Source organism: Eptatretus burgeri, chromosome 11, assembly GCF_056783735.1.
Source record: "Eptatretus burgeri isolate ZD-2024b chromosome 11, Ebu_testis_v1, whole genome shotgun sequence".
Classification (NCBI taxonomy): Eukaryota; Metazoa; Chordata; class Myxini; order Myxiniformes; family Myxinidae; genus Eptatretus; species Eptatretus burgeri.
This window is the reverse complement of record NC_140971.1, coordinates 71191499-71216835: the sequence shown is the minus strand read 5'-3', so window position 1 is coordinate 71216835 and position 25337 is coordinate 71191499. Positions and strand designations below refer to the sequence as shown.

The window sequence follows — 25337 nt, the reverse complement described above, 5'->3', positions numbered from 1 at the left end:
TTTAAATTGATAAATCAACTTAAACTTTTCCCATCACTGGGGATGGGTACTCACTCTTCCAAGTGTAATAATAATTTGGACTTTCTCAAGTAGTGCTGTGATGAGTAATTTAACTTTAGCTACAGCCTTGCATTGGATCCAATTAGAATGATTATAATTACCTTTGCCAACGAAGCTGGATGGACGTTATGTTTTCACCCCTGTTGCCTGTCTGTTCTTGTCTGTGAACGGAATATCTCAAACAGTTGTGGATGGATTCGAATGAAATTTGGTGGACAGGTTGGGTGTGTGACTTGGAGTAATTGATTGGATTTTGATGAAGATCCGAATACAATAATTTTAAAGTGATTCTTCACCATTGAGAGATGGGGCCAAAAATGATTTTCGCATAATACTGTATCTCAAAAAGTTGTGTGCTGATGCGGACCAAACTTGGTGGATGAATTGGTTAGGTGACAAGAACAAGCCGATTAGATTTTGGAGGTCCGGATCCAGATCCGGCCAATGAGTGGGATACAAAACGTAAACTGTTCAGCCTGGCAGAGGTATGTGCTCTACCAAGTGCCGTTCGAGTACACCATGTGTTTTTTTTTTGGTTTGATGGACGGACATGCAAAAGGAACTCCCTTCTGGTCTGCGTTAATGCGCCCTCGATGATCAAGTTTTGATACTCGATGATGTGCCAGAGATGACATCAATAAGGGTGGAGACCTTGGTTTCAGTGTTTCTGTAATATCAGACACAACGTGCAGCACGAAAATCCAAGATGCTTGGCTGTGAACATGTTGGGAAGGTATGCATTTGTAACTGCAAGGTGGGAAGATAGAACAAAAAGTGATAATCGGTACAGTGCAATAGCATTCAAATATTCAAATTGATCTGAGCTGTTGGTTGAGACGACGACACCAAAATTGATCTGCATCAACAAGTCTTTGGCAGCTAATTGATCAAAACAAGTATCATTCATTTTGAATCTGCTTTCAAAATAAATGTACAACTTGCTTCCACATCATGAGAACATGAAGCAAAGTATTCACTCAGAGCTGAAGCATAACTTTCAGGCCGAAAGTGTTTCTGATCTCGCATCCTATATGAACCTCTTTACACTACAGACTACACCCGCATTGTTGTCAGTATAACAGGGACATATCTTTAATCAATGCATGGTATGTCTTCCAAATTCAAAGCATTTCATAAACTTCTGTGTGGTTAAATAGTTCTCGAATTTTCTGAGATAAATATATTATTTGTCAGCAAAGATAAAAATAAAACTATCTAGTGAAAATATTATAGTGAATGGTCAGCTAGTCCCCTCGTGTTTACGCTGCAGATACAGGTGGAATTGCAACGGCCAGTGTGGATGAACTGGAAAAATATCATGCAGAATTGGTGTTAAAAAGAGCAAAGGTTTGCCAGCTTCAGGTCAAAGGGCAATTGTCTTGTACGATGCAAAATGTCACTCTTCAAAGGAGACATTTTGCTGCTATTCATTGTAACTACAAGATTTATGGTGATGTCATTCCTGAACTGTTGGATGGCATCTTCCACCTGCTACCCTGTGGGAGGTTTGCTTGGTATAATCACATCATGTGACCAAAAATCAATCAACCTAAAGATGCTGTTTCACACTCGCTCAAATCCCCATTTTCTATCACACCTTGTTCTTTATTTATATATATATATATATATATAAAAAATATATATCGTTCTTCACCATCATCACTCCTTGTATCTGCTCCACCATGTTCCTCGCCTTCGGTTTCATTTCCTCTCCCCTTTTCACACTCTCATTTGTCTTCTCTTTGTGTCCACCAATTGCAATTCTGTTTACTGTCTCGCTTCTGTGACAAGCTCACTCTTCTGTGCTCTCATTTTGCTCTCCAGAGAGCTCTGTTTCCTCTCTATCCCCTGCTTCTCTCAATCTATGCAAACCCAGCGCACAACAACCACGTAGCAATGTCCCAAAGTTGTACAGTGGCTCGGGTGAGCTGCCGTGGTGTCGTAGGGCTAGCCAAGCCACGCTAGGTAGCGCAGGAAGCACCAGCGCCAGCCATTCAACCCAGAAGGAGGAACGGGTGTGTCGTGTTTCTGAAGAACCGGCACATGCGCCGACAGGGACCATCATTCCCTGATCCATGGTTTCAGAACTTGGGGAACATGAAGGTGCTGGTCTTGAGAGTAGCTGTTCCACTTGTGAAATGTCAGGAATTTGAAAACAGGTGTGGCTGTGATTTTGTGTTGGGACAAATCCTGAGGACTGGGATGAGTCCAAACTGGGAAGATATGTTGATTCTGAATCCACTGATTTGGATGCATTGTGGTTTGGGTGTAAGGTTGGGGTTGAAACTTCAAAATCTGAGACAGGACATGAAGATGAAGATGGGGTCTGAACCAGGGAGAGGATTTGGGTTTGTGACAAAGATAAATTTGTGGCTGGAGTCGAAACAAGATCTACTGTTGAAGACGAGACTGAGGTTTGTGGTTCAGCAGATACCTTTTGTGAGTGGGCTTGAGTAGAGGGTTGTGGAACTGGATGAAAGCTTTGAACTCGCTTTATTCGATCAGGCACAAACGTGTTCCCAGGTGTGTCCTGAATATGATCTGGTTGTAGTTCTGGAGGATTGGTATCCAGCACAGATTCTGAAATTTCATGTACATCTTCCATACGAAGAGAGGAAGTTTGATCTGTATCTTGGTTTCCCAGAAGATCTGAGATGATGCTTTGATTAGATCTGCAGTGTTCTTCATTCTTCAACAATTCCTCTGGATTCCGCTTCAAGGCATGATTGTCATCATCACTCTTTCTGAGGCACTCTGGTTCACTCGGCAAAGTCTCACCAGGCAGCTGGAAATCCACACACTGCTCCACAATTGGCTCTGGAAGAGTGGTCAGGTCAAAAGACTGTGTCAGCAAACTATCCTGTTTGCAAGTTGTGAATGAGTCGCTTGAAATAATTGAGATGGAATCAGTGGTGCAGTCACCTGACTGGTTTATCAACTTGCCTTGTATTTCTAAATCATAGCTTTCACTGTTGCACAATGACTCAGAGGTTGTTGGTGAGGCTGGGACAATCGTTGCTGTAGTGGGATACAAATGGCCAAGGCTGAGGTCTTCCATAGATCTCTGGCTCAATACATTCTTCTCAGTTTGTCTGGACAATCTCATGAGACTGCAGTGGCAAACAGGGCCAGTCAATAAGCTGGTGCTGGTGCTGGTGCTGGGACTAGGGCTGGAGCTGGGGTTGAGTTCACAGCTGACACTGGAAATACCAATGAAGTTTGCATTACCAGTCTTGTCCTGGGTGGTGGGTGCAGCTTTTAAAGAAGACCAAGGTGCTACAACTCCCCAATATTGACCCGGTATGTCCTCGGTCTGTGTTCCAAGATCCCGGCACCGTGGGTGAGTGGCTTCCATGAAATCACTTTTTGCACTTCCTTGTTCCCAAGGCCATCCCCAGTCTCGGCCACTTCCAAGGAATGGAGAAGGGGTTCCATAACGAAGAGCTGCCATGGCTGCAGCGGCCTTTCTGGTCACAGGCCTTATTCTCTTTGCATTGCGCAGCCGAGCGGACATCATATTTGTGGTTTGTCTACTCCATAATGGGCTGGCTCCAGCCTTATTTTCGACGAGTGATTCTGCAAGCCTGCGTTGGCTGTCCACACAGGTTCCTGCTGCTTGTGAATTTACATTATCAGCAAACCCTTGACCCGTTACTGCCACTGTCGTCAGGGACATTGTCTGGCTATTTGTTAGCACGTTAGTGGACCAAGCTTTTCCTCCTGGAGCACACCCTTTGACCTCTCTCCAGTCTTGTTCCACATAGTTCTTCTCTATTTTAGCTTTGCTTTGCGGATCTTGTGTTTTGAATCCTTTTTTTTCACTGCAAATGGTGCTCTGTGCTTCATTCTCTCCTCTTGCCTTCTCCTTCATGATTGTTGTCTTTTCCTTTTCTTTCAGTCCCTCTTGCAACTCGTCTTTTTTACTGAATTTCTCTCCTTTCCTTTCATCTTGGCTTGTACTGCTTCCTGTGTTTGAGCTCCTACGCCTACTTGTGCCTTCACGGTTTCTGGGAGATGTGACTGCCTGCTGGAGACAGGAGCTGGAACGTTGGGGATATTGGTGACACCGCTGTGCATACAACATACTACGCAAATGGTGAATCTCACTTTGGGCTGCACTCAGGGAATGCTGGGTCTTGAGGCGGTAACCTTCCTCTTCTAGCCAACCATGTCGCAGCTCATTCAACTTGGCACGTAGACCAGCTGCCTCCCGTGCTCTGTGAAGACATTTCATTAACAGTTTTTTGTTATGTCATGAAAACTTGTCAGGTGCCTGAATTACCTTTCAAATTTATCTGGTTGAAAAAATGCAGATTGGTAATGAACCCAGATGTCAAAAAGGAGATTTATAAAGAACAACAGGCTTATTTATACTCTGCTTACAGCTACAGGTTAAAAAGGATGTCTTCATTATTTTGGATACTTTAAAGGACCACAAAGGTTGTTGCACTGCAGATTTCTTAAAAGGTGGGACATGTAAGATTAACATTTTGTAACATACATACTGTCTCATGCATGGTCCGCAAGCCCCCCACTGTTGAGCTCTGCATACTGAATGTGTGGACTGAGCCCAGATGCCACAAGCAGTTGAACCTATCTATATTTACTGCCTCTAACTTTCATTTCCTTTTCATCTCCACCACTGAAGGTGAACAGAGGTTATCTTTTCACCCCTATCTGTTTGTTTGTCTGTGAACAGGATATCTCAAAAAGTTGTGGATGGATTAATATGAAGTTTGGTGTGAGACCGATGAAATGATTAGATTTTGGTGAAGATACGAGAATGTTTTCACTTTTAAGTGATTCTTCACCATTGAGAAATTGCGCCAAAAACTACAAATCACATATCTCAAAAAGTTGTGGATGGACTATGACAAAATGATGTGGATTAGTTGGTTAGATGACAAGAACAAGCCGATTTAGATTTGATTCAGGTCAGCAGATCTGCCCGATTAGTGGGATGTAAAACGTAAACTGTTCAGCCTGGCGGAGTTTTCAGCAAATTACTTTTACAAAACATTGTATAGTTTTCAGCAAATTATTTTTATACAGTATATACAATTAACAGGCACAGTACAAAATAAATGTATAGACAAGCAATTCCTCACCCTCTGGGCACGAGTCCAACAGAGCCATGATTCAAGACATGTGACAAATCTAAAACATTCAACCACAACTTAAAACTACAAACTGTGCACTTGATATCTGCAATCACGAAGCGATTGCCAAGGGTAAGCCTCCCCTGATTGCCCAGGGAGGCTTATCCGTGGCCTTAGCTTTGGCCCGTGATCCAATGATGCCCATATTTTATTTGGATGACCATATGACCTTGACCTTCAACATTTCTGGATAGAGTGTAATTTAAGAAAAGGTGCCCCCATACACGATCTCACCATTAAACTCAACATCATGAAAATCGGAGGAAAATTATTCAGCCCATGATCAAAAAAGCGTTGTTCCTCTTCTTCCTCTTCTTCCTCTTCTTCCTCTTCTTCCTCTTCTTCCTCTTCTTCCTCTTCTTCCTCTTCTTCCTCTTCTTCCTCTTCTTCCTCTTCTCGGACTCGGCTCTTGTATGTACAAGATCCGGATCTCCTTAAATACTGAGCACATGTACACATCCTCACATAGACGGTACCTTTTGAGAGCGTCTATCATGAACTTTTAAATATATTCGGACATTTGCTTTAAAGTTTCGAAAAGTTCATGTTACTATTAAAGATTATTCCATTTATCGTATTGTAATTTCGTAAATACGTAAGTACATTATGACGCGTTTTGCTATTGGCTTAATCAAGGCATGTGACGAAATATCGGAAGTTGTTGTTTTTTTTTTTTTAAAAATTACTTTTTTTTTTTTTTTTTTAAGCCGAAAAATCTTTCCGACGCTGCTCGTGGATACATTTGTCCTTGTTTGTTAATTTGGTCACATTCTGAAAGAGGAGGTCAAGCACAAATCAAATAGCAGGTGCACAACATCAGTTCAGGTATGCTATTTTGTTGCAAGAACATCTTGGAAGGCCAATCAGTTTTTGAAATTGGCAAAATTGAACAATGACAAAAAAAACACTATCTTTTCAGACCATCATTTGACCTTGACCTTAGAGGGGTATGATATAAATTAAGCATAAACGCGACTTTCCTTAAGCTGTCTAGAAAGGGAAATTTTGTTCCGATCAGAAAACTTTAGTCGAGTTAGAGAAAAAAAATGTTAAAATGTCTTTAATGGGTCATGACCTTAATTAGGTCAAGGTCAATGTTTTTGTTTTTTTTAAAATCTCGACCCCACACAAGTTGTACAGCATTCCCATTGTTGATGCAAAAGTCCTCAGACAATGACAGAAAAAAAGGGAGAAAAACCTAAATGGTGGTTTAATACTCCGAGGGGTGTAAGACCTTGACCTCCAACCCGGAGGAGTAGGAGGTAAAGGTCAAAAAAATTCAGTCAACCCTGCATACTTACTATTCATATTGTTGGTGCAAAATTTAATTCCAAAAGTTCCAGCCGGCTCCGAGATGCAGCTCGAAAATTGATACAGTTTGGAAATTTGGAATGTTGAGAGTGCAGGAAGAAAAAAAAAACAATTCTAAATGGTGGTTTAGTACTCAGAAGGGTCTATCAAAGTGTGTGGTATCATTAAAAATTGGGGACACCAGCAGCCATAAGCCTTCCTCTTGCAAGAGGGGGAGGTTTAATAATGACAGATGCAGGTATAATGGAGATGAAAATAAGCAATAAAGGGAAGTGAGGAAGATGAAAATTATTGGGAGATAAGGATCATTAAAAGGGGGGAGATAAGGGCTTGCGACCTTGCTTGTGGCCTTTCAAGGCTACTTTGTGATGTGATGAAGCACACTTTGATGCAACACTCGTTTACGCACACCTGACCCCCAAATACACACCCACAACCTCCGATGCACGTCAATACGAACTAGAACGGCACTCGGCAGAGCGCGTACCTCCGCCAGGCTGAAAAGTTGACGTTTTGTAGCCCACTGATGGGCCGGATCTGGATCTGGACCAAAACCAAAATCTAAGAGTTTTGTCATCACTCATCCACAACTTTTTGAGATATCATGCTATATATAATTTTTGGCCCCATCTCTTGGTGGTGAAGAATCACTTAAAACATTCTCCGATCCAGATCGTGATCTTCACCAAAATCTAATCAATTCGTCCTTGTCATACACCAAGCCTGTTCACACTTTTGTCCAAATCAATCCAGAACTTTTGAGATATCCTGCTCACAGACAGACAAACAAGCCGGTAGGCGGACATGGGTAGTCGCCTACCCAATAGAACCTGACGTGATGGGCCCATTCGATGGGGAATGACCTGAGGATTAAGCACAAGAAAATTAATGATTCCAGCTGCAAGGGTTAATGCTGCAGAATGTTTTTTCGTTAAAATACCCCCACATTTAGAGGTTTTTCGGCCATTGCTAGGCAACGGAGGGGTCCATAGCAACGGTTCTTTCTCACGCATAACTAGGACATACCATGAACCTACCATACCAGTTTCATGTATATCTGACTCAGTCTCTGAGATATAACGAACTTCGTTTTTTTATTGTTTTCGACCAGGGTTCATTCAAAGTCTATCTTCTCCGACAGTTTTCATAGGATACGGCTGTAAATTTTTAACAATATGGCTGAATGTACTGCCCACAGTCGCTCGTGGCCCGATTTTTGATTTTCGGAAAAATAATTTTTTTATGATTTTTCAAAAATTTCAAAGTCCCGTCGCTAGGCAACGGTGGTGTCCATAGCAACGGTTCTCATTTGCAGACAACTAGGTCAGGGTATGAACCTACCAACCAAGTTTTATCGAAATCGCCATTGTATTAACGGAGCACTGGACCGAACAGAAGGACAGACAGACAAGCCGGTAGGCGGACATGGGTAGTCACCTACCCAATAGAACCTGAGGCGATAGGCCCGTTCGATGGGGAATGACCTAAGGATTAAGCACAAGAAAATTCATGATTCCAGCTTCAAGGGTTCATGCTGCAGATTGTTTTTTCATTAAAATACCCCCACATTTAGAGGTTTTTCGGCCATTGCTAGGCAACAGAGGGGTCCGTAGCAACGGTTCTTTCTCACGCATAACTAGGACATACCATGAACCTACCATACCAGTTTCATGTATATCTGACTCATAGTCTCTGAGCTATAACGAACTTCGTTTTTTTATTGTTTTCGACCAGGGTTCATTCAAAGTCTATCTTCTCCGACAGTTTTCATAGGATCCGGCTGGAAATTTTTGACAATATGGCTGAATGTACTGCCCACAGTCGCTTGTGGCCCGATTTTTGATTTTCGAAAAAATAATTTTTTTAATGATTTTTCAAAAATTTCAAAGTCCCGTCACTCGGCAACGGTGGTGTCCATAGCAACGGTTCTCATTTGCACACAACTAGGTCATGGTATGAACCTACCAACCAAGTTTCATCGAAATCGCCATTGTATTAACGGAGCACTGGACCGAATAGCAGGACAGACAGACAGACAAACATATCAATGGAAAAACTGATAATAAGGGTGGAACAAATTTCAAATAAAATTTTTTCAACAAAAACTTTTTTTTTCGACTGGATCGACTACCCAACAAACATATCGACAGAAAAACTGATAAAGGTAGAACAAATTTCAAAAATTAAAATTTTTTTTTTTTCGACTGGATCGACTACCGAACAAACAAGAAAGACGTCGTGCAGAGCACGATACTTGCAAAATCCCCAAAACAAATTTGACCATAAAAATAATTGGTGGTTGAATCTGCTGACCTGATCTGCAAATCCTCTTCAAATTACAAGTCAATCGGATGAAAATTGAGGATTTTAGAAATTCCACCGAAGTTGTTGACCCTTTGGCCTATTCTGACCTTTTGGCTGAAGTTGACCTCAAATAATTGGTGGTTGAATTCAGTGACCTGATATTGAAATCGTCTTCAAATTTTGAGTCAATCGAATGAAAATCGATGACCTCAAAATCAATAGGCTTCTTACTGATGACTAACTACTGTTTGGTGAAGTTTCATGAAGATCGGTTTAAAATTGTGACCTATAGGCGATTGACGTACACACAGGCAGACAGAATCACAGACGAGACCCCACCAACCAATGTACTTGCAAATCTTCAATGCATTTAAACATCAATTTCAATGATCATGAGAAACATGAAGAAATTAAGATGGCGTATATGATATGAGCTTATGCCTGGTGTTTGCTTAATGGTTCGGGTGGTGGGCTTCAGATCTGAGCATCCTGAGTTCTAAATCCCATTCGGCTGTTGAATTAATACCAGGTGGGGTTGACTGCCTGTCATCCTTCTGAGGTCGGCAAAATGAGTGCCAGCTTGCTGGTATCCTGTGTAAGTGGCGACCCGTCCTGGATTGTGTCCAATAGCCAAGGAGACTGCTTAGGCAGCACAACAAACGCTCTGCACAGAGTATGGTCCAAATGGATAGATGGATATGAGCTTGGGATCCCAGCATCATGGGCAAAATGGACTCATGTGAATGCTAAGCAGAACAATCCATCACTTTTCCTAAAATTATATTGTCAATATCCCATTTCTCATGATTCGTCCTTGTCCTTGTCATTCTAGAACGCAAAAATTATAGACCTAATGGAGATGGACTTCTTCCTTAAAGCCTTCTTTGCCTTTTTAATCTCCAGACTTCACTCATCGAGCTGATAAAGAAAGAGCATTATCACGAATGTGCTGCCATTTTATTATTATTCCTTCCATACTGACACTCGGGCAACATTGAGCAATCATGTTTAACCTTAAACGAGCTCTCTATTCTCAAGCTCATTCACATGATCTATCTAGTCCATTTTCCATTTCAAATCGTAATCTATGCTTGTTTAATGCTCACGTCATTGTAACTCACTCACCTGCTGTCAGCAAGGACTTCCAGCTGCCGAAGTCGGTCATAAAGCATCTTCAAGGTGTCTTCCTTCCCAGGCTCACTTCTCTGTATGCAAGCACTTCCCTTTCCACGTGCTTGTGGACTGCACAACGAAAGAAGCATGAAATATTCTATTTGTAGGGAAAGGTTGGAAGCAATGCACACGAGTGCAGAAGGAGTCTTCTTCAGCCAACTTGCATAAATTGACAACAGATTGTCCGAGTCATACAAAAGATATTACAGCAATGACGTGGCTCACACCTGATTGTGGTTTCCTGTTTAAGTTTTGTCATCTTAGCATCATGTTACATGCTCCATAGTCTATACAGAGCGTCGATTCTGTCGAAACAGTTTATACAGCTCGAGTTACAATCCTGGACAGGTCGCCACTCCGACACAGGAAGTCGGCAGGAATTTGTAATTTGTTCATGGTGCCAGCGATAGCTCGCCTACTCTTCACGAGGGACACCGTGGAATCTTAAAGGTCCACCAACTAATGCCAGCAGGGGGGACGTCCATCTGAGGGATGGCACACACATTGACAAATCACCCTGTTTAATTTATGTCCTCAATTTAAAAAATGAAAACATTGTCAAAACTTGACTTTCAAAATGGCGTGTGAATGCTAAATGAGGCCTTTCGTGCAATCAGTGTGCATTTTCAGTGATTCTGTTCTGCTCGCCGGGTACTTTTAACCTGCCATTGCTTGCGCAAAATCTGTGATTGAAATCATCTTTTAACCATAATTTTCAGCATTTCGATGAAAGAGTGGTAATTTCAAAATGGTTAACCATACTTGTTCTGCTCCTCAATGTAAATCGGACGCACGAGAAATATCCGTGGATGATAGGAGTCAGGTTCCTAAAATTTCCTGTTAATAGAAGTAGTTAATGGCAGCTGTGATTACAACATGCTTATCCTTTCACTTCTCCTTTCACCAATAGATGCAAAAATCGAGTATAATTTCTCTTGCAGCCCTGGAACCAAACAAAAAATATCGACTTGTAACGACACGCATAGCCCATACAGCTCCCACTCACACCCCCAAACCCAGCACCACCACTCCTACCAAACATGATTAATAGTAAATATCATTTTGAACTTACCCTGTACATCGACATGTCCCAGATATGTCCTTGCCATTGGTGTTAAGAAGCACGAAGGTTTGCATAGAACGCGCCCGTCTATGAACCTTCGGCCTTTCACGGGCCCATATCGTCGAGAGTTTTTGCAATACGGACTGCAAGATATCAACTCTGGATGCGTTGATCAGGAACTTATCCAACAGTTTTATTGTGGAAAGGCACACCTCTTTCTCGCAGGTACGCTTACAAGTGTTTTCGGGTTTTTTAAAAGTTTTTTTTATTCGTTGCATTCTACAACCCTGATCTGGCAGGCATGAAATATGTCTAGGACACCCCAATGGACTTCTTCACTAGGGGTTTCAGTGCACAAGCACACACACACCGTACAATCTGGGGTGGATTACGTCATTTTAAAAGTGCCATGTGAGCTGTCCAGCAAGGCAAGGCCAAATTGGTCTTACATTTCAACCTCTCAGTGGTCTTCATCCGGCACTGTGCAGGCATCGTGTCCCGAGAACGGTGTGGGGGGGAGGCAGGGATGCAATGTATCATGTGACTGCAAACATGGAGGGTATTTAACACCTGGCGCACAATCGTTGCATAGACTGGATGAAGATCAAAGTGTGATCGAAACGTTAGACCTGAGCCTTGCCTTGCTAGGCAGTTGTGCTTTCTTTTTGAATATGAATCATCCCAATCGTAATCAGCTATTTGCGAATCTTTAAGTGCTCATGTGTTTTCTCAACGGTCCTCACTTACCTAGCCTTTCCAGGTCCCGTCCTGCCTGACCAACGTGCTGGAGATGCAACTTTAGAACTTCCAGAACCATCCCCGACTTCTGCGAGACTTGTGTGAGATGAAGGGCGGGTAGGATGCGTGCCTGCTGATGCAACAGAGTTAGGCAGACGAGCTGATCGAGGTCCTGGTGAGGTGGAACTACCAGAGAAGCGATGGGTGCGAGGGCTTTGGGAAGCAGATTGGCTCGAACAGCTACGGTAAATGGAAGGAGCTGTTCCCCAGGGAGGAGGTAAGGCTGGAGCAGAGGTAAAGATGGAGGAGAGGTTTGGACGGGCGATGTTGTGGGAGCTGAGGAAGAAAAGGCAATTGGCTACTTTTTGAAACATTGTTATTGTAATCTATCTATAATTCCAGCAATCTGTGTGTGTGTCTGTCTGTCTGTATGTGTGTCTGTATGCGACCGCTATTTCTCAACGACCGCCAGTCCGATCTGATTGAAACTTGCCAGGAATATTGCTGGGGACCTGCGAATGTGCCTTTTCAAGGTTTGATATTAATCGGATAAGCGGTTCCCAAGTTACGGCCATTTATCTGTCAACCAATGACAAGACACGGTGCTATGACATCACGAATGACGTCACAATTAATATATTTTTTTTTTTTGCATGATTGACAGCCCGATCTGATTGAAACTTGCCAGGAATATTGCTGGGGACCTGCGAATGTGCCTTTTCAAGGTTTGATATTAATCGGATAAGCGGTTCCCAAGTTACGGCCATTTATCTGTCAACCAATGACAAGACATGGTGCTATGATGTCACGAATGACGTCACAATGTTTATTTATTATTATTATTATTTTTGCACGATTGACGTCACAATTCTTCTTCGTTTGGTATGACGTCACAATCGATGCTGGGGACCTGAGTACGTGCCTTTTCAAGGTTTGATATCGTTCTTCATCCGTTTCCCAAGGTTTAAATTAATTGTTCAAATTATTAGTTAATCCCAAGGTTTGAATTTTCCCAAGGGAAACAGCTGTTTCCCAAGGGTTTGAAAGCTCTTTTTTTCCCAAGGTTTGAATTAATTGTTGTGCTTGGTAGACGTTTGTGAATACATTTACAGAGAGAGGGGCGTCACAATTCGAGAGGGGGGGGCGAGAGAGAGGGGCGTCACAATTCAGGAGGGGACGAGAGAGGAGGGGGGCGAGACAGGAGGGGGGGGAGAGAGGAGGGGCGAGACTAGGGGATAGAGAGGAGGGGGCGAGAGAGAGGGGGCGTCACAATTCTTCTTCGTTTGATATGACATCACAATTGACGCTGGGGACCTGAGTATGTTTCCCAGGTGTTTCCCAAGTTATGGCCAGTTATGATATGGTTGGTCCGATCTAATTGAAAAAATGCCCCAATCCAGTCATCGTTTACGAGAGCGAAGGAACGAAGCTGCACATACTGGCACGCACCGACGGGCCCGCACTAGTAAGTAACAATGTCATCAGTGAACTGAGAAACTTGGTGTGAGTAAAGCCTTGTTGAATTCCTCACATTGTGAGGGAGGAATCACCATTCCAACTCAGAAATCTGTTCCAAATTGAAAACGGACATGATTTCGGTCAATTTGCATTTTGAAATGCCAGTACGACTTCCCAACAACATTCACAAAGTTATGGATCCACGACATTTGTATAGGAGTTAATATTTCAATTCAGCATTTATAGTTTCAGATCGAATGGTTACATTACAAGTTCTGTTGGTGCAGAAAACATATAATAAGCAGCAACAGATAGATACATTTTAATCAGACTCTTACCGAGATGGTGTGCTCCCACAGTCTGTGTCTGGCTGGGGTGGCAGAGGGGATCCAGCCATGGAAGGTCAGAAGCAGGTGATGTTGGCATTCCGATAGCCGTCTACCTAAACATGAAAGGGAGAGACTGGGCTCACAGGATAGCCTAGAGGTACGCACACTTGCCCCTAAGCTGTCTCGTCTGGGTTTGAATCCTGACCCAGCTAGAAACTGTTATCCTGGTGTTTCACATGCAGGGTGATTCATCAACGTGTGTGCCTTCTCTCTGATGGTGGACGTTAAACTGGGCATCCTGTCTGCCAGAATTAGTTGGTGGATGTTCAAGATCCCATGGTGTCCTTCGTGAGTTATTGCCGATACCAGGAACAAATTTCAAATTCCTGCCCTAACTACTGCTGGGAAGGCAATGGCAAATCACCCAGTATAATCCTTGCCAATAAACTGCTTCGGCAGCACCGACACTAACAGAGTTTGGTACATCAGAATCAGAATATTGTTGTCATCGCCGGAATTGTCCTGGTTGCTCGGTCTCAATCCCGATGAACCGTATCAAAGCGGTCAGGCCAGCCAACTGATTTAAATCCATCCATCCATTCGGACCATCCTCCGGACAGAGCATTGGTGCTGCCGAAGCAGTCTCCTTGGCCATTGGACACAATCCTGGACGGGTCGCCACTACGACACAGGGTACCAGCAAGCTGGCACTCGTTTTTCCGACCTCGGAAGGGTGACAGGCAGAGTCAATCCCAACTGGTATTAATTCAACAGCCGAGTGGGATGTGAACTCAGGATCCTAGGATCCAAAGCCCACCACCCTAACCATTAAGCCAAACACCAAGCGTGTTTAGACTCCACAGACCCTTTACACCTCTTTATTTCCTTTCCTCTCGTTATACCCCTGAGACCTTAATACCAATTAGACCCCTTACACCCTTCAGACATGGTAGACTGCTTGAACCCTTGACCAATTAGACCACTTCGACGTTTTTAGACCGTTTCTACATGCTTGAGGGATTCGACCCTTTCAACCCCTTAGACCCTCACTATACTACTATTGGAACATACCCTTATTAGACCTTTCGACCATGCATCTAGAACCTTTTAGGCGTACACCACACAAACATCAATAATCTTCTTACAAAACACAGACTATACTTTTTCAGCAGGTAATGCGTAAACTTGGCCAACCAATAGGGCGGGTACTCTGCTCGTCTGTAATAAAAAAAAGAGAAATTAAACAATGAGGTACTGTGAGTGACACACAAAGTTCAGGATGGAAGGGGCTTTCCTCGATTTGATAATTAATTTTATTTTGTTTACATAATAATACATAAGTGAGCATTTAAACGGTTTGTGCGGATTAACATTTATGGTTTAATATGAGATGTGAATGAATTGGAGTCCTGTATGGTATCGAGAGTAATGCACGTGCCCCATGAGAACCTCGTGTCCCCGTGAAGTGTTTCTGGAGATGTAAATGGTGAACTAAGGCGGATATAGTTCGTCTCGGTGTCTCAAATGAAAATTGAGAAAATGGAGAGGACATTGGAGATAAAGAAGGTGAGAAGGGGGAGAGAAGGGAAAGAAGCTGGAGTAAGTTTGGGGAGGTGAGGGAGGGTGTTCAAAATTACATCATTTTGTGTACGTAATTTGTAGATGTACTTTTTCGACTAACGTGAAGGGATCTCTTCTCTGTTGTTTTTTTTGTTCCAACAGGGGCATTTATTTATTACGTACGCAAATATGGAAGGAATGTTTGCCCCTGCCGCCATTGTGTTGTGCTCTTTTTCCTCCCCGGACTCCAATTCCATCACAAACTTCTTTTCCCTTTTACCTCCTCTCCCAACTCCTCCCACATCTCCCTACCTTCCTTTCCATTTCATATCATCCTCCATTCTCCACATGTTCTTCATTTTAAGTCTCAATTTCACCCCCCCCTCCCCCACACACACACACACGCGCACACACACACACACACAAATTAGGGCATACGTACTAAATAGATAACCTAATATCAAACAAGTAGCTGATTCTCTATCTTCCCCACCTTTTAGGTGGTATGATAAATGGATCTGTGTCATATGGAAACTAAATGTTCAACGGTTTTTAAAATATCGCGTCCACAAAAGCACATGGACAGATGGTCGGGTCGGTCGGTGGGTCCTCATTTTCAGTCTCCTGTCTACGACCTTGTCGGAGGGGTGGGGAACAATTATAAAAAGATATGCTTGCAGATACCATATCATATACAGTTTACCTGCACACGCACCATTGGCCATTTGCATAGTATCCTTTATCATCAGTCTCAATTATTCCCACCTCCTTGTGGGATCGACTGAGGAGTATTTTTGTCCGAAGTCCTTGACGAATCACCTGGCCGGGGCAGATCTTTCACCGGAGGATGCACGAATTTGTAATCTGCTCGGGGTGCCGGGTATAAATCGTCGACTCTTCATGAAAGACATGGTGGGATCTTTCATGTCCACTCAACAGTGGTGGCAGACATGGCTGCCACCACTGTCCAGGTCACCAAAGCCAGTCACCGACCGAACATCCTCCGTTGTGCAAAGTCCGTCCTTGGATCACCTGAACTCTTATCCACCTACAAGGTCTTCATAGTACACCTACAAGTACTACTCTCTCCTCTGGGATGGCGTGCCCGTGCCCCCACACCTCACTTAGCTTGACACAATGGAAACCAAGGCCACATTCTATTAAATCTCATTCTCCCCACCCCCAATCCAAAACCATGATGTTTTCTCCCCCTGTTTCCCCCTCCCTCCCTCCTTTTCCTTCCTGAGAGTTTGCTTCTGCATCCATCATCCTCCCCTACTCCTCACTCTTCTCCATGTCCCATATTTGTCCAAATCTCCCTCTATTTTGTTCCTCATCCCTGCTGTTGGTGTGTCTCCCCCCCCCCTTCTCTTTTTACTCTTCATTTTGTTCTGTTGTGTCGTGATCAGTTGTTTTCTAGCTCTTCCACGAGCCTTGACTTTGAACTGTATACAAACCAAACTTCTCCGATGATCTCGTCTTGAGCCCTCTCTTTCATTTTGCAGCTTGTGCCAACTTATACATTACAGTACCCCAATCCCACAGATAAACAGGTAGCAACTGCATCACACTCTGTTGATCTGGAAATAACCATACTCTCATCTGATAAATGGAACTTGTCTTTCAATCCTGTATAATCTCAATCTCATCCTTCACAAGGATCATCAAATGAACCCACACACTGCATTTATTCCCATGGATAGCCATTGGAGGATTTTGAACCTCATTAACTTCTAGGCTTCATCATCAGCCACGACCTCTTCAGCAAAGCTGGCCTTTAAAGAGAGCTGCAGACTGGATTTCCCTGTCATTCCAAGACATTCCTTGAAAACTCAGAACTACTGATGGCCTACAAGACCTTTGTCCATAGCTCAATGGAGTACTAACATTCCTTCTGGGCTTGTGCACTGGCGTCACGTCTCGTCTCGGTCTGTCTGTCTGTCTGTCTGTCTGTCTCTCTCGGATTTTGTAGCATCTCAGGATGAAAGGGTCAAATCTCAATCATGCAAAAAAGGTCTAAGTAGTCTAAAGCTCTAAATGGTCAAGGATCCAAACTGTCTAACATGCTTGAAGGATGTAAGATGTCTCAGGGGTCAAAAGGAAGTCAAGGAACTTAAGGGTGTAAGGGTCTGTGGTTCTCAGGGTCTCTTAGTATTTTACATGAGAAGTCCAAAACACAAGGCCTGTAGCTGTCAGATTACAAACAGGTCGGTGACCTCTCTGTTTTCTCAGCATCTGAGGTTCTCTCTGGTCTCTGGGCCATCTGACCCTCCCTCGCTCCTCCAGGATGCACACGTTCTTCCACAAACCCCCTCCTGGATGCACTCCCAAAATCCAGGCTCATTGCACACCTCCACTGGTTTGTACTTCTTTTCTCCCACTCCCTTTAAGCCTCTTAAACCTGGAACCACCTTCTTGAGCCTGTTCAATCCCACAGTCCCCTCCGTGTCATCCACCCTTCTTGGAACTCAACCTTCTTCCTTACATGTTGCTGTGTGTCTCTCTCTCTCTCTCTCTCTCTCTCTCTCTCTCTCTCTCTCTCTCTCTCTCTCTCTCTCTCTCTCTCTCTCTCTCTCTCTCTCTCTCTCTCTCTCTCTCTCTCTCTCTCTCTCTCTCCCTCCCCCCTGTTGTTTCATGTACCTGTTGCCCCACTCTCAGTGCTTTGCCTTTTTACCCTCTACCTCCTCACTTTTTCATGAGCGGAAATGTTGTATACAAAAACGAGAAGGGCACTCGGTAGAGCGCAAACCTCTGCCACGTAATGCCTGATCCACGAGAGCATATCGGGCCCATTACATTTTTGAAATATCATGCTCCAGGACTATATCGTTTTTGGCTCCATCTCTCAATGGTGAAGAATCACTTTGAAAATGAAATAATTCTCGTATCCAGTATATCCGGATTCGGATCCTCACCAAAATCGAAGTAATTCGTCCTTACCACACATCCAACCTGTCCACCAAGTTTCGTCCGAATCCGTCCACAACTTTTTGAGACATCGTGCTATATATCGGTTTAGCACTACTGTATCTCTCAAAGGTGAAGAATCACTTAAAAAATTATCAGATCCGCATCCGGATCTTCACCAAAATTGAATCAATTCTTCTTTGTCACACACCGAACCTGTGCACAAAATTTCATCCGAATCCGTCCACAACTTTTTGAGATATCCTGCACACAGACAGACAGACAGACAGAAAGGGGTGAAAACATAACCTCCTTCATCTTCAGTGGTGTAGGTAACAAAAGGAAAACAGATAGCACATCTCCCTGAAAAGGTGAACCAGGTAAAGAGGGTAAAGGTATCAGGTTTACATTAAATGCATACGCAGACTGTTCGGATTGGATTGGGAACGAGTGGAACACGTTGCGTCACAGCGGGAGGAGGAACTCAGTCTTGGTGACGGACACACGTCGTTGTTAAGTTTCCCTCGGCGACGAGGCTGTCCCTATGGGAACACACAAACTAAATGGGGAGTTGATGTGTTCACGTTGTCCCTCCACTCTTGGGCTTACCCCCCCCCCCCATCAGAACAACAATAATTTTTGGAATCGCTCAAATGTTGCTCATCATATACATATTACGTACTGCACTTGGAGCACTGGAGGATTGAACATCATTAAATGAGACGTGATCATGTTGGGTTCCTTCCATTCACAGAAAAGAGAGGGGGAGGCGAAAACGAGAAACGTGAGGGGGGGGGGGCCTTGGGGGATGAGAGATTAGGGGAGTAGGGGGGGTGATGGGTGATCCGGACGAGAGACCAATTTAACTCTCGTGATTAGGAAGCGCTGCGGTAGCTTCCAAAAGGGGAATCAAAGAGAAACCATGATATATCAAGCTGGCTGTTCAGCACGCGGAAAGCTCCTGTACTCGAGTGATGAATCACGGGCCAGCCATTCTGCGCCACAACGCCCTGCCTCACCTTATCGTGGCCGCGGGGATTCCAATATACCTGTCAGAAGAAGGGGAAGAGAAGTTACAATGGGGAAGGGGGGGGGGTAGGGGAAGGGTAGGACTGGAGTGGACGAGTTAGGCAGGAATGGCACGACCTGGCTTCACAGCTGCAGCTCGCGTTGGAATTGAATGATGGTGGTTGGGAAATCGTGGTAGTGGGCGTGCACATCGGGATGGTGCGTTTTGAGAGGCGGGGGAGGGCTTGAAAGGAGGGAACTGGTGCGATGGTGTTTCCAAAGAATATTTGGGAAAAGCGCCTTGTTTATTCAATTCCTTGGTGGTGGTGGTCGTATGGCAGTTTAGCTTCCGGGGTAGCCATCATTTCTTGAAGCACGACTGTGTCGCTGATGCAGTGCCCCTCCACCGGTACACACACTGGAACTGGTACTCATTTCGCCGACTTCGGAAGGATGACAGGCTGAGTCAACCCCCCCCCCCTTGTGTATTAATTAGGCGGCCGACGGGGCTTGAACTCAGGACCCACTCAGGACCCTAGGCCTAGGATCCCAAGCCGCCACCCAACCACTGAGCCAACACCAGGCTCATTTAATTCCTTAAATGGCTCTCTCAAGATAAACTTTGCACTCGAAAATGTCTCCATTGTCCAGTTGTTTGTGCACCATATTTATTGAAGGCACAACTGTCCCATCCAAGTGTCGCCTCGTCATAGTGCTTTGAAAGTGATAAGAGAAATACGTTTTATCGAGAGTTCGGTTATTACTTAGGCCATTCAAGATTTCTTCTCTTTTTCATCATGAAAGACATAAGGAGGAACTTTATCAAAACTAAAATACGCCATTTTATGGTTGTCAGTCTGTCTGTCTGACGGTTTTTTTGACTGCAACACATTTGGTCGTTACTTATCCAATCTCAACCAAACTTGACAGAAAGACGATGGACCACAAGGTGGAGATTGTAGCGACTTCATTTGCCCCCCTTCCCAAGGAGGTGTTCCGCCTTGGGTGAAGTCTGCGTTAAGGTGTATATACGTGTTAAGGTAGCTAATTATGGCATTTTTCCAAAGCTACTCCGATAAATAAAACTCATAACACGAATGATAACAGCATAATATTAATGTTATTACAAAACAACATCAATACTAATAATACCCCCTCTCCCAAAGAGGGTTTTCCTCCTTGGACATGCCGTGTGCACGTGCATCAATTGCTTATCGTGACGTTTCGCGGGGATCAAAAACGAGGAAGAAGAAGAGGCCTACCAGAAGTTCGAAAATGTCATAAACCACAAACCCATTTGATAACATTTTTAAACAGTCGCTACTACTGTTTAACACTGAACTGAAATAAATTTTGAGGAATCACAACATTCTTGAGGCATTCAGTGCTTGTTGTGTCCACCACAGAAGAACGGACCCGAGACTATATCTACAGTCATCGATATATATATATATATATATATATATATATATATATATATATATATATATATATATATATATATATATATATATATATATATATATATATATATATATATATCCCAAAGAGGATAACAACATGACCCTTCCTGTCACCCCCGAAAGGGAGTGGGTGTACTGGCACAAAAAGTGTAACATTTTGGATGACTTCATCAATGGGAAAACAAACTGGAACATCATATTCAACCGATATAGCAAGCATTGTTGCTTGGGGGATTTAGTAAAGCCTGGTGTTGGTTTAGCAGTTAAAGGTGGCTGGTTTATAGATCTTGAGGTTTGAGTTGGAGCCCCTGTCGTGCCATTAAAACAACACCAGGTGGGTTGATTTAGCCTGTCATCTTTTCGATGTTGGACAAATGATGCCAACTCACTGGAAACTGGGGGCACTGCATCATCAGGATTATAGCTTCGACTTGCATCTGACCTGTCTGGCCTGGATTGGAATCTCGACCCAGATGCAAACTCTCACCCTGGTGCTTCGCATGTCGTGAGTGGGTGGCATCAAATGTGTGCGCCGTCCATCAGAGGGACGTTAAGCTTGAGGAACCTTGGGCCAGCACTGGTCGTTCAACATCGCATGGTGTTCTCACGAAGAACAGACGGGCTTTTTCACCGACACCGTGAAATAAATCACAAGTTTCTGAACCTTCAGTCGAACGTCAGGCTTGGCCAACCAGTTTGTGAAAGACTTAGGACTAAAAATGCTCCCCGGCTGACCTCGCAACAATATAGGAATAATTGGGGCCTTTTTCAAGAAGTAGAAGTAGTGGTATGGTATGTCACTTGGGTAACTTCATGAATACTGACCTCTGCAAAGGTGCAGTTTTACATCCTCCAGCACCACCACCATAGACCGAGCACTTCCATCCATCCACTGGGACCATACTCTGTGTAGTGTAGCGTGTTGGTGCTGTCGCAGCAGTCTCCTTGGCTATCGGGCACAATCCTGGATGGGTCGCCACTCCGACACAGTATACCAGCATGCTGGTACTCATTTTGCCGACCTCGGAAGGATGACAGGCAGAGTCAACCCCACCTGATATTAATTCAACAGCCGAGTGGGATTTCAACTCAGGATCCTCAGATCCCAAACTCATCACCCTGAGCATTAAGTGAACAGAGCACTTGCTTTTCATGAAACAATCCGTAAAGCAAGGCAGGTGTGTTTCAGGTGCTCCTTTAAGTGAATTGTTTTGGTTTTTGTTTTTTCTCCCCAGGTATGGCGGCTCATGGAAGAGAAAAGTAAAGGACAATTGGGGGTGAACGAAGAAATGTACGAATGCATCACAGCAAATGAGAAATCGTGGGTCTCGGGTGGGAACGGGGTCTCGGGTGTGTGTTCAGTTCGCAAGTTTCTTGGAGACCGCTCGCCAAGTGGCTTAAGCACTCAAGCAATCACTCTTTTTTTTTTCAAAAGCGCTAAGGAACGGCTAGCTTAGCAAGCGCTAGCAAGCTGCTTGCTAACTGAAAACACCGTTGGTGTCGTCAAGCTTGGAGGAAGAACTGGGAGAGAAAGGAATGGGTGGAATATTGATTTAAAACAAGGATGGAAGTCCTCATCGATGGCACAGCTCCGCCCCCCCCCCCAACCGTACCTCAAAATGGGACGTGGGGATGTTGTAAACATTAAATCAATAAATAAATATGTCGGTCGTGGACACGGATGGAATTACCCCCCCAAAAAATATTTATTTTTAATCCATCGAGCGAGTCTTTAATCCATCAATACAAATTTAAACTCACCGCGTCGCCTGTAACCGCGAGTGTTGACATGTCTGGCGGCCAATCAGAGCGCGTCTCTGAGCGTATCTCCTCTCAACCAATCGGTGTTGACGTCGCTGGCGGCCAATCAGAGCGCGTCTCTGAGCGTATCTCCTCTCAACCAATCGGTGTTGACGTCGCTGGCGGCCAATCAGAACGCGTCTCTGAGCGTATCTCCTCTCAACCAATCGGTGTTGACGTCGCTGGCGGCCAATCAGAGCGCGTCTCTGAGCGTATATCCTCTCAACCAATCGGTGTTGACGTCGCTGGCGGCCAATCAGAGCGCGTCTCTGAGCGTATCCCCTCTCAACCAATCGGTGTTGACGTCGCTGGCAGCCAATCAGAGCACGTTTCTAAACGCGTCTCCTCTCAATCAATCAGCGCGCGCCTTACATATGTATTATTGTTTTCTTCCTGCTCTCTCCCGCGCGCCATATTGACTCCATCTCCTTGGTAATTATTGTGTGCACGGTGTTTTTTTTTTTTGTTTTTTTTTTTAAGTGTATCGAGTGCTCATCCGAGTGTGTCCGTATGTCCAAAGTGCCGAGAAGAAGCATCAGCATGGAGCTGAAATTGAAAGTGTTGAGGCGGATGGAGTCGGGTGTCGGTGCAACGGCTGTTGGGCGTGAGTTCGGTCTGAGGGAATCGTCCGTCAGGACTATCGTGAAGAACGAAGAGAAGGTTAAGGCATCCAGTGAGACGACGACTCCCGTGAGTGCGAGGAAACTGATGAGATCTCGGAGCAGCGTCATGGAGAAGATGGAGAGACTTTTATCCTCGTGGATTGAGGAAATGAATCGACGCATGGTACCCTTAAGCCAAGCAATAATCATGGCGAAGGCGCTGAGTTTATACGATGAAGTGAAGGAGCAAGAAGGCGACAGATCCACCAAGGAGACGTTCACGGCCAGTCGAGGCTGGTTCGATCGATTTAAACGGCGCAGCAATTTGCATAACATTCGCATAACGAGCCAAGCTGTGAGCGCCGACGAGCAGACAGCAGCAGCTGCCGAATTCCCATCGAAATTTCAGGCCCTCGTGGAACGTGGCAACTACCCTGCCCAGCTACTCTTTAATGTGGAAGAAACGGGGTTTTTTTGGAAGAGGATGCCGTCCCGTACCTTCATTTGCGAGGAAGCGCGGCATCGGCATTCCTCGGGGTTTAAGGGAGCAAAAGCGAAGGAGCTGCTGCAGTCGCATGGAAAGTCCTCAGATGGGGAGCAGGATGAGCGTCGCGCCGCGGAGCACCACGACGACACCACTGGGGAAGCGGCTCCAGCTGAGAGGATCCTCAGCACTGAGGTGCTGCACGAGGTCATGGATCACTTCAACGCAGGACTGGACCTTCTGCAGCAGCACGATGACGATTGGGAGCGCAGCAGTGCGGTCAGGAGGATGGTCCTTCACGACATCTCCTGCTATCAGGAAATCCTCCGTGAGAGAAGGAATGAGGGTCAGCTCACCATCGATGCCTTTTTCAAGAGGTCTTCCCAGGAGCCACAGCCAGGGTCGTCACGAAGGGAGAAAGATCCTAATGATCCACCTCCTGTGGGTTCTCCCAGAGAGTAGGTCCTCCCACCACGTGTCTATGCGTCTACTGAGCAAAGGCAGTCGGTGGGCAGAACGCTAGCTCCAAGACACCGAATTGGTAAATGTACCAAATTTATACATGTGTTTATTAATATTTATTCGTTTAATATAAATATATTATATGGTGGTCGTATGGCAGCTTAGCTGCCGGGGTAGCCATCATTTCTTGAAGCGTGACTATGCCACTGATGCAGTGCCCCTCTACCAGTACACACACTGGAACTGGTACTCATTTCGCTGACCGCGGAAGGATGACAGGCTGAGTCAACCCCCTGGTGTATTAATTCAGCAGCCGACGGGGCTTGAACTCAGGACCCCAGGATCCCAAGCTGCCACCGTAACCACTGAGCAACACCAGGCATAGGATATATATATATATATATATATATATATATATATATATATATATATATATATATATATATATATATATATATATATATATATATATATATATATCTCCATCTTATGTCCGGTCCACATATCCTCATTGTTGCAATGCTTTATGAGGCTCGCCTTGCAAACAAAATGATTGCGTGATCAGGAAGCTATCCTTCGTTCTTCACAATCCTGTACTATTCTCTCCCATAAAATGATTGAAGCGATTGCCAAAATTCGGAAATAAAATCGTGTCCCATGACTTTTGGCCTCCGATCCCAAAATAATTTGATTTGCTTCATGCCCAGATATTATTGCATACATGTGCTGAAAATGAAATAAATCCACACACTCGTTTTAGATTAGGGAAGGACGGACTGACGACACCACCGAAAATACAAGCCTCAAACGGGCTGGCAGCCGGTTGGGAGATAAAATTTATACATTCCAAAACAGAATATGATTATATTTAGCAGCATTCGATGATTTTTATCATCAAGTGTCAATTGAACTTCGATTTCAGGTCACACTCGCACACTGACCAGGGAGGGAGGGAGGGATGGGGGCGGGGGGGGGGCGGAATCCATCATCGATTGGCAATAATTATATATCGGGGACAAAAGCTGGTTAAAGACTTCGAATTCCATGAACATGTACAAAATGCAATGACTGAGGCAGGTATTTATTTCCATGTCTGAAAACAGTCAGCTCCAAAGCACACCATTCGGTAGACAGTGTGTGCGTGGCATTAAAATTGAGAAAGGGCATACTCGACATTTTTCATGGGTACCTAATCCTGGAAATTAAATCTAGTAGAAATTGTAAGCAATAACAAACGTCCTTCCCCATTGTCTCGGGTCGCTCGCCTGCATTTGATTTTTCATTTTTTTTCCATTTATTATCTTGCCAAAACAAAGTTTTTGCAAGATATGTTACTCAGCTTGTATGTTTTTATTTTTTATTTTTTTTGTTTGTCTGTAATCACGTATCGATCATTCTGCAGAGCACAGTTATCATTGGAAATTTTTGTAACTTCGCATATCAGAGGCCTATAGAG

General features: G+C 44.3%; 1 protein-coding gene across 3 annotated transcripts; it reads right to left on the bottom strand.

Annotated features, from left to right (window-relative positions):
• Positions 1-712: 712 nt before the first annotated feature.
• Positions 713-22469, bottom strand: LOC147017339 (uncharacterized). Of its 3 annotated transcripts, XM_085846916.1 has the most exons (5): positions 22295-22467; positions 13605-13708; positions 11818-12144; positions 9960-10076; positions 713-4277 (listed from the first exon to the last, which is right to left on the bottom strand). In XM_085846916.1, the coding sequence occupies exons 2-5, from the start codon at positions 13661-13663 to the stop codon at positions 1853-1855; spliced, it is 2928 nt and encodes a 975-aa protein (XP_085703042.1). In that variant the 5' UTR covers positions 13664-13708; positions 22295-22467; the 3' UTR covers positions 713-1852. The 3 variants fall into 3 exon arrangements, with proteins under 3 accessions (XP_085703042.1, XP_085703043.1, XP_085703044.1); XM_085846917.1 differs by lacking the exon at positions 9960-10076 and having other exon boundaries at positions 22295-22469; XM_085846918.1 differs by lacking the exon at positions 11818-12144 and having other exon boundaries at positions 22295-22469.
• Positions 22470-25337: the final 2868 nt, after the last annotated feature.

Bases quoted from the DNA above. Each gene is read 5' to 3' on its own strand.
- LOC147017339 (XM_085846916.1), bottom strand. From the start codon at position 13,663: ATGGCTGGATCCCCTCTGCCACCCCAGCCAGACACAGACTGTGGGAGC. The intron at 12,145-13,604 runs GTAAGAGTCTGA...TTTCTTCCTCAG, and splicing joins TGTGGGAGCACACCATCTCG to CTCCCACAACATCGCCCGTC. The intron at 4,278-9,959 runs GTGAGTGAGTTA...ATGTCTTCACAG, and splicing joins GAAGTCCTTGCTGACAGCAG to AGCACGGGAGGCAGCTGGTC.